This window comes from Diuraphis noxia, unplaced genomic scaffold (genome assembly GCF_037042655.1).
Source record: "Diuraphis noxia isolate RWA-SAM2 unplaced genomic scaffold, SU_Dnox_SAM2 contig0004, whole genome shotgun sequence".
NCBI lineage: Eukaryota > Metazoa > Arthropoda > Insecta > Hemiptera > Aphididae > Diuraphis > Diuraphis noxia.
This window is the reverse complement of record NW_028301714.1, coordinates 13855155-13865759: the sequence shown is the minus strand read 5'-3', so window position 1 is coordinate 13865759 and position 10605 is coordinate 13855155. Positions and strand designations below refer to the sequence as shown.

The 10605-nt window shown below is 29.8% G+C and overlaps 1 protein-coding gene across 1 annotated transcript; it reads left to right on the top strand.

Annotated features, from left to right (window-relative positions):
• The first annotated feature begins 250 nt into the window (after positions 1-250).
• Positions 251-10527, top strand: LOC107173640 (uncharacterized). Its single transcript, XM_015524247.2, has 13 exons — positions 251-1061; positions 1124-1302; positions 1368-2096; positions 2188-2572; positions 2650-3158; positions 3228-3455; positions 4902-7481; positions 7550-7766; positions 7975-8450; positions 8712-8872; positions 8949-9109; positions 9228-9503; positions 9580-10527. The coding sequence occupies exons 1-13, from the start codon at positions 668-670 to the stop codon at positions 9993-9995; spliced, it is 6711 nt and encodes a 2236-aa protein (XP_015379733.2). The 5' UTR covers positions 251-667; the 3' UTR covers positions 9996-10527.
• Positions 10528-10605: the final 78 nt, after the last annotated feature.

Below are 10605 nucleotides of genomic sequence, written 5' to 3'. Positions count from 1 at the left end.
GCGCTTTGCGGAATTATAATGAATTCCTTTCATCGTTGTAAATGCTAGATTAATATTATGATGGCAAAAATTCGTTTACGGCATTATTTTCGAAATTAATATTCGTTTGAAGAAAATAATATTATTTTAAGCCTATAAGTTTCCTGCCGATTCTGAATCCCGACAGCCGCATCCGCGTTGTGTGATACTATGTAATCATAAAGAAAACATTTAGGGGTGGGAATAATACCTGTTCACCCACACTGTAGTTGCCCGGAGATTAATGTTTTCCAAAAAATGTATTGAATGTAGAAGAAAATGGACGGATGTAATAATAATAATATTGCTGAAGTTAGTTAACGTTTTTGATGACCGTCGTGATTTTCGTATCCATATCGCCTTATCGATTTCAAGAGTCATTCTCGAACGGTCGACGATATTTCGACGGTTTACGGTGCTTACATTTTAATCTCGAAAGTCTTGTGTCCTGGTCGAGTTTATGATAGGGACCCGTGAAGAAAACGTCTTGTTGTTTTGATAATATTATTATTTTATTATTATCTATCTATTAAGTATTCGTATTCGACTGTTCACTGTTTATTGGTAATTAGTAGTGGTATTGTTTGACGTGAAAGAACCGTTTTAGAATAAATTATCATGGAATTGGCTTTAGTACAGTGATTTTCTAATGGATCCATTTAATTTATCACGATACGCCAATTTAACTGTTCAAAGGGTTCAACCACCTGAAGAAAAGCCACTGCCTAAGGCTATAGAAAATGAAGAGGAAGAAGAAGATGACTGTAGCGATGAAGAAGATGATTTTAGTGGTAGCGAAGAAGATACGAACAAGACACCAGAAATTTCAAAGACTTCAGATAATTCCGAAGTATTTAATATTACCGCAACAGTTGATGAAAACGTTGAAGTCAAATTAGAAATAGAAAACATTGGAAATGAATCAGAAAACGAGAGCAATGCCAAAGAACAAACTGATGAAGAAATTGAAGCCAACTCTAAACGGAAATCTGGGGAGGAAGAAGATGATCAAACCCCGAAAAAAGCCAAAATGAATGACGACAGTATGTACTTATATTTTATTTTGGTTATAAATATTTTATAATTAATTTATATTTTTATCTAGAAACCAGTGATGAAGATCCAGATAATCAATCTACATCCGAAAAACGACCAACCAATTTGAGACGAAATATTCGTGAGGTTATGGATGAAACAAAATTAGATGAATCGACCTTGGCTGCACAAAGACAAGAAATGGAAAGATTACGTCGGGTTCAAGAGCAACAACGTATTATTAGAGACGTACGTATTATAAATGGTTCATTTTTAACAAAACTTTAACTAGTTAATTTTCTTTTAAATATTAGGTCCAAAAACAAATTGCGATCAATAGACAAAACTCTAAAGCTCAGGATCGTGTTATGTCTTTGCTTCAAGGAGGAACTACATCTTTAATTAAAAAAAGTTCTGTACCTACTGAACCACAACTCCAACCTAAACCTAATACTATTGTGATATCTACTGATTCTGGATCGCCACAGATATTTAATAAAAAAATGTTAGAAATATTAAAAAATCAACCAGATGCTTCTAAAGAATGTAATGAAATTGATAAATTATCATCTATTGCTTCAAAACTTGGAGATGTTAATGAACCACACATGGTAACATCTTCTGTTTCAATTGCTCCAATAAAACCAGCAAAAGTAGCTGAGGTTGTAACAATAAGTAGTGAAAGTGAAGAAGAGGAAGTAGAACGAAAACCTCAAAGTTCAGATGATGATTGTATATTAATATCTGGTGATGAAGAAGAAGAAGATATAGCAGATGATGATACACACAATAGTGGTATGCACACAAACGATGCTTATAATCAACCAGATGAGTCTGGACGAGTTCTTATAAATGTTGGTCATCCAGATAATGAGCCAGATGTTTTCTTAGCTCCTCAAATTGCACGTATTATCAAACCTCACCAAATTGGAGGTGTAAGATTTTTGTTTGATAATGTGGTAGAATCTCTTGAAAGGTTTAAATCTTCTAAAGGATTTGGGTGCATACTTGCCCATTCAATGGGATTAGGCAAAACACTCCAGGTAATTTATTAGTACTTTTTAATTTATATATTCTAAAAATATATTTTTCCATTGGTAATTATTTTAAATTATTTAAATATTATTTTTATAGGTTGTTTCATTTTGTGATGTTTTTTTAAGACATACACCAGCAAAACATGTGTTGTGTATTATGCCTATTAATACTTTACAAAATTGGATGGCTGAATTTAATATGTGGCTTCCGTTACCCGATGATCCTAAAAATTCTTCAGAAAACACAACAAATAGTGGTGATATTATTTATAGACAGTTCCCTCTGTTTGTTCTTAATGATTTTCATAAGACTATATCAGCTAGAGGCAAAGTTATAGAAAGCTGGCGAGTTGAAGGTGGTGTTTTACTAATGGGCTATGAGCTTTACAGACAATTAACTTCTAGGAAACCAAGAAAGAAACGAAATAAAAAACAAATTGATGATGATTTTTATGATGAGAAAAATAAACCATTGCTTGATGGTAAACACTTAATTTGCATATAGTTATTAAATAATTTTGATGAAAAAATTTAATTATTTTATTTTTATTTTTATTAGAAATGAGAGATGCATTAGTAAAACCTGGACCAGATTTAGTGATTTGTGATGAAGGACATAGAATTAAAAATAGCCATGCTTCAACTTCACAATCTCTTAAAGAGATTGAAAGTCGGCGACGTGTTGTATTAACTGGATATCCATTACAAAATAACTTACTAGAATATTGGTGTATGGTAGATTTTGTTCGTCCAAATTACTTGGGAACAAAAACTGAATTCAGTAACATGTTTGAAAGACCTATTCAAAATGGTCAATGTATTGACAGTACACCCCAAGATATTAGGTTGATGAGACACAGAGCACATGTTCTACATTCTCTTTTAGAAGGGTTTGTTCAACGAAGAAGTCATTCTGTATTGGAAAAAACATTACCACAAAAAGAAGAATTTGTTTTACTTGTTCGTATGACTCCATTACAACGATTGCTGTATGATCGATTTATGAATGAAGTTGTACGGAAAAAAGCTGTACCTAATCCGTTGAAAGCATTTGCAGTTTGTTGTAAAGTAAGTTGTTTAAAACAATAGTGTTAAACTTAGACAAATATTTTATTATATATAATTATTCATATGTAGATCTGGAATCATCCTGACATTCTATACTATTTTTTGAAAAAACGTTCATTGGATGAAGCTGAAATTGATTTAGATCTAGAAGAAGCTGGTACACCTTTGGGTACACCTTTAGGACCTACCCCAGCAACTTCTCCATCTGCAGCATCAAAACGATCTAGAAATCGATGGCCAAAAGGAGGAGGATTGAATCCTAATCCTAAAGAATTAAAAAACAATCCAAATCGCAAGGTAATTGATACACATATATTAAATAATATAATTTACCTTTTATAAATATTTTTAGAGAAAATAAATAAATTTATTTTCATAACCAAAAAAAAATATTTTTATATTTTATTATTGTCAAGAGTAGCATGTAGCATAGAACATAGTTAATTTTTAACAAATTTCCCCACTACCATTGCCAAAAAAAAATTGTCTTGTGTGCTGATAATGTGGGTTTAAACTATTTTAGATTTTTAAAAATGTCTGTTTTTACAAATTATAATTTTAATAAATTCTTAGAACATTGTAAGCATTTTAAATTTTCTCGAAATTTTTGGGAGGTCTGCAGTCTTCTTAGCTCACCTCCGCTATAACATTTTGGCATATTCGACTAGGTTAAAACGTTTAAAATACTCAATTTGGATATTCTTATTAATCACTAGAAATATAATTTTAGCATTTGGTTCAAAATAAAACAATTAAAAACAAATTTTCTTTTTTCATTAAAATTAAAAATTACTTAAAATTTTGTAGGTATAGGTATTTAAAAAATATATATTATACAGGGTGTCTCGTGAGGATTTACCCATTGCAATATTGCCCAAAATAATGGGGATATCAAAATTCTGGTTCTGTAATAAAACTCACAGGGATAAGAATTACAATTATTTCATATTTTAATTGATTTTAATGTTTTGATTAAAAAGTTTAAAAAAAAAATTATTTTATTTAATTATTTCCAAAAAAAATTAAAGATAGCCATGAGAAGTGTAGAGTTTATTTTTCTGAAGATGTTGACATTTCAAAATTTTATTTTCATTAATTTCCTGATTTTTAATATTTTTTATTGTTTCGAGAAAAATTGCGAATTATTTAACACTGTAATGTTATCAAACATGTGACCCATCGCGCCGCGCGCATTCCCATACAGCTGGCTGAATATGTTTCGTGTTCCTAATAGTTATAAATTATAATCATATTTTATTTCTTTAAAACTAGAAAAAATATTAAAAATCAGGAAATTAATGAAAATAAAATTTTGAAACGTCAATATTTTCAGAAAAATAAACTACAAAATGGTTATCTTTAATATTTTTGGAAATAATTAAATAAAAAAATATATTTTTTACATTTTTACAAAAACATTAAAATAAATTAAATAATGAAATAATTGTAGTTCTTATCCCTGTGAATCTTATTATAAAACCAGAATTTTGATATCACCATTATTTCGTGAGATATCGCAATGGGTAAATCCTCAGAGGACACTCTGTATATATATATAATACAAAAAGTGAATAATATTTCTCTATTTTCAACCAAAGTTTTATGTTCTAAGCATAAAAAAAAATTTTAAAATCTTGTTCTTGGCTAAATATTGTTTTATTTTTTTAAGTTAAGAGTATTTTCCAAAACATAATTTTTTTAGGTATCTTTATTTGAATATTTTTTTCTTTCAATCAATTTCAGAACATAAAAAAAGATCAAATAAAAACTCCGGCTGTAGCAACAGTTATGCCAAATACGAGCAATAATCAACTTATTACTCCCACTACTCATAATCACAATACCTCAACTGTTACTCAATCTAATCAATATGATGATTATTCCTCACAACCACAACAATATGGAAGTCAGGGGAATTTTACAAATCAACAATTGAACAATTATAATCAAAACTATGATTCTTCTTATTGGAAAGAAGGAGGAAACTTTTATCGAGGTAATTCAGAATATTATCAATCTAATCAAGGTTCAGAAACAAAAAATCAATATCCATACCCTCAAGATCCTAGACTAGAAGTTGGAGAAATTAGAATGGTAAAAAGTGAGCCAAGTTATCAAAACTATGAGGAAACCAGTTTTAGTGGTTCAAATGATCAAAATCTTTATCAAAATCGTGGATTTAATCAAGATACTACACAAGGAAATCAGGAATCTGAACAACCATTATCTAACCAAGGGTTTTCTCCAGAAGTTCAAAAAGTGAATCAAGGTCATTTTCCAACTTTGGGAATAAGTCAAGAAATTATGCCTTCTCAAAGTATTTCAAACATTCCAAGATTGCAATCAGATAGTATTGATCAAATGTCAATTTCAAAACAAAAACCAAAAAATGTTCGAAATCGAAAACCTAATATAAATAATAAACAAATCCAAAAAAATCAATCAATGATTGTCGCTAATTCAGGACTACATATTGATAATAATTGTAATGATAATGATAGCAACTTAAAAAATCAACTAGCTATATCTAATTCTAAAGATATATCATTTAGACAAGCATTTAATCAAGGAAATAGCCAAGAAGTTCTTTCTAATAGCAATCAAGAGTTGTTTACAAACAATCAAGATGTTTTAACTAATACTAATAAAGGAATATTTGGGAGCTCTTCAAGAATTAATGAAGATCTTCAATTTAATAATAGCCATACATCTTTAACAGAAAGTAATAAAAGTATTTATGGGAGTGGCTTAATAAAGCAGGGAAACGACAATGGTACTGGTATGGCTATTAGCTTTGAGGGTATATTTGACAACAATCGAATTATTACAAATCATCAGAAACCCAACTTGAATCATCAACAAGTGCAAAATTCTATTCAGACCAATATCAATTCACAGAATATTAATAACAGCTTAAGTAATCAAAGTACGTTAAGCCATCAATCCATTCAAAATCGAGTAACAAATCATCAAATAATTGATAACCCTAGATTAATGAATAGTAATTCTGTTAACCAAGGAATGTTGTTGTGTGATACTAATACCCAAAGACAAATAACAAGTGGCCAAGGGGCTCAACATACTCATTCAATGACTATATCACACAAACATCAAGAAATGAATCAAACATTTGTTAATCAGCAACAACAACAATTGCAACACCAACAACAACAGCAACAGCAACAGCAACAGCAACAGCAACAGCAACAACAACAACAACAACAACATCAACAACAACAACAACAACAACAACAACAACAACAACAACAACAACATCATCATCATCAACATAATCAAGAACAACAGCAGTATCAAAATTCAGATAATGTACTGGTAAATCATGGCCAGATTCCAATTAGGGAACCATTTATGAACCCCGATAATTCAAGTAATAACTACAACAATTATATGTTAGAACCCAATCAACATATAAGTAATCAGAATCATAATTATGGAACTATGTTACCTGACTCCTCATTTCAAAATCCCAATATTTTGTCTGACCAGATGTTACATGACCAAGAAATGTTGTTAGCTAATGATCAAGCAATGTTAAGTGTACTGAACTCTACAACTGATGCCAATGAACAGGCACTATTGTATAATGCTATGGTTGGCCAGCCTGATGGACAGAGTTTGCTTGGTCTTTTAGAGCCGCCAAACATGTTGAACAACAGTCAAATTAATGAATATCAACCCGTCTATGGTCCATTGCCATCTAATGTAAAACCTGGGTTACCTGGAGGTGCTAAAACAGATCCTGAATCTAATCAATATCCAAGAGCAACAAATATACAACAAATTACTGGAAGAGGTGTTGGTTTAATGTCTGGAGCTCATAATCAAAATGAAGTGAAAATGTATTCAGAATCTAATCGTTTCAATGTTTCAAATTCTAATGAATCTTATTCAAGATATTCAAATTATTCATCTATGTACCCTCCATACACTCCAGGTACTAGTACTCCATTGGGAAGCATATCTGATATACTAGATAACATACCTGGACCTGAACGTACATATCAACCACCTGATCGAAAGAATCTAGCATCTTGCACTGTGACTAGCCAAGATGTAAATCCATTGCCACCATTTCGTTCATTGGACAATAAAACTAAATATGAATATGGTGGAACTAGCAATAATTCAGACATTGATCAATCTCACGATGAGAAAAGTACTTCATTTTCTATAAACAAAGAATCAATATCCATAGAAGATACCATTGATCCAAAAATAACAACGTTGGAGGATGGTGAAATAAAAAATCCATCACTTTTAATTAAAAGTGGGAAGGAGGAACCAGGAATACCATATGATTGGGTGAGTTATTATATAATTATCAATTATTGATCTTCTACATTATTGCATTATAACGGAATGATTTTCAGGCTGTTGAATTATTTAATGATTATGTACCTGGTATGATTGAAGCTTCAGCAAAAATGTCTTTATTATTTGCTATTGTTGAAGAATCTGTTAGAATTGGTGATCGTGTTTTATTATTTAGCCAATCGTTGTTCACATTAGACTTGATAGAAGAATTTTTGCAACGAAATAAAATACCTGGAAAAGATGAAAATTGGTGTCGAAATTGTGATTATTATCGTAAGTAGAATATAGCCCATACTTTTGTTTTATGTTTTATTAATTTTAATTTAACTAAAAGGTTATAACTCAACGATTATAAAATATTTTATGAGTATGTTTTATATGCAGATTTTAATTTAGAACAAAAACTATATTACTTTTATTATAATAAGATAACTAATATCTAATATTATTTATTGTAATACTAATAATTCATTATTATTAGGTCTTGATGGCAGTACCTCTGCATCTGAACGTGAAAAGTTAATCAACGATTTCAACATCTGTAATACAGTCCATTTGTTTTTGGTATCAACGCGTGCTGGATCATTAGGCATTAATCTTGTTGGAGCAAATAGAGTAATTGTGTTTGATGCATCATGGAATCCCTGTCATGATACTCAAGCTGTATGCAGAGTTTACCGATATGGTCAACAAAAACCATGTTTTGTATACAGATTAGTAACAGATAATTGTTTAGAAAAAAAAATCTATGATAGACAGATTAACAAACAGGTAATGGCAGATCGTGTTGTTGATGAATGCAATCCAGATGCCCATTTATCTATCAAAGAAGTAACTAATTTATGTTGGGATGATGGAGAGTCTACACCAATCAAAGATTTTTCATCATTGAAAGATAATTATAGCGATGTAGTTATAAAATATATTGTGGAGAATCTCAGTTCTGTACTAACCAAGGTAATTTTTTAAAATTAAACATTAGAAGAGAATACACTGCTCCAAAGATTATTATCTTTGTCGCTCACTTATATAACATAAGCAACGATTATTTAATATTTTACTACTCAGTTATTTATAAGTTTATATCCATTTATGTCAACATGTTTTAGTTGTACTTAATTCACATAAAAGACAAAGATAGCAAACAATGAAGTATTTGTGAAATTCAATTATATTATTGATTGTAACATAAAATGTTTTTTGCTTAATAATGTTTAGGAACCATTTCAACACGAATCATTGTTCGTGGACCGTAAAGACAAAAAACTATCTCAGGCAGAAAAAAGGTTAGCCAAAAGGAGTTATGAAATGGAGAAAAAAGCAAACACTAGACCCATGTATTCATATTATGGTCAAAATACTACTTCTTCATTGTATAGGTCAGAATAAAAATATAAAAATATATGTTTTTTATTGCCTTATTAAGTGCAATTATTTAATTGTTTTATTATATAGAAATCAAATGGGTAAACCAATGGCTAGTGTACGTCCAATGCAATCAATGTCAAATACATCAGCAGTCATGGCTAGCAGAAATGCTCTAAACCGTAGATGGATACCAGCTGAAGTCTGGCAAAAACAAGGAATGAGTGCTCAAGAAATGACTTTACCTCTTGGTAATTAATAATTACTATTGAAATTAGATTATTTTTTAGAATTATTAACTTCAAACACAACAAGTGTATACTTCATGTTTCTAACAATATTTTATTTAATACTTAAATATTTCTAAAGATGTTGTAATCCCTACAAATGCTGGTGATCGTGGTTCAATTGTACTGAAAGCTGGTCAAAAAGTGATGGTACTAAAAAGTCCCAAAGGAATTTATATGCAGTTGGAAAGCGGAAAAATAATTGCAATCCGTACATCAGCAAACAATAAACCTAATAATCCAACAGTAACTAGCCAACCATTCATCCCTCAACAACAATCTACTCATCCTGCTTCTACAATGGCATATAATAGGCCACAACCACTAGAAAGTAGTTTTAATCCAGGACCCAAAATTGGTTTGTAATTAATATTGTCCATAATTAACAAAATCTAATTTATTTTATTTATAAAATGTATATGTTTGTTTTTCAGATGCTTCTATGCAACAATTACGAAACCGTTCAAATTTATTAAGAAATAATCCTAGTATTTCAATAACGCCTAAGCAAATACCGCCACCTTCAAGATCTGTTCAATCTCCGTCATATATGCCACCAACTCATTCATCTGCTGTTGTTTCACAACCTGCATCGCCTGCCATACCATCATCATTATACCCTCCCAAATTACCTTCTTCAATAACATTAACAAAATTTGACCGACCTCATAAGTCATCTGAAATCGGTGTACAGGCCAATTCAGTAGCCAGTTATGGACCTAGATATCCACCAGAGTATCCAAGATCATTTGATAAGTATCCTATTAGAAATGAATACCCCCCAAGGTTGCCTCAATCTTATAGTAATAATTATCCACCGCAATATCACCGTCCCTCGTCTTCGCAATAACACAATAAAAATTGATTGTTTTTATTTATCATCAGACTAAGTTTTAAGTGTACATACTATGTACATTTTTTTTATGTATATTATAGATATTTTAATCCTAAATGAAATATGTTAATTTGTACAAACATTTTATATATATATAAAAAAAAGAGAAAAAAAAACGGTTAAACTTGAATAAATTAACTTGTCAGTATTTTCCTAACTTATTTAAAATTTATACTTTGGATATTAAATACTATCAAGCATTTTTTTCTTGCATGTTCCTGTTTCTTCAAAATTATATTATATTGATTATAAATTATGTTTAAAACAATAAATTAATTTGATTATCTGTGTGAGTAGCGGAATAATAATTGATGATAGACTTATTAATATTTTAAATATGTTTATATTATTGTTTAGTTAATGTTTGTTGACATTGTTATACATCATTTTTTTTTTTTTAATTATCGATCTAAGTTATTTATAAAAATATATTTATTATGTTTTTTATTTCAAAATTATACTACTTTAAACTATAAACAAATGCATAAGTAATTATAAACTTTAGATATTTAGGTAAAATGTAAGTGTGTTTAAAAAAAAAATATATAGATAAAACTTAAATTAA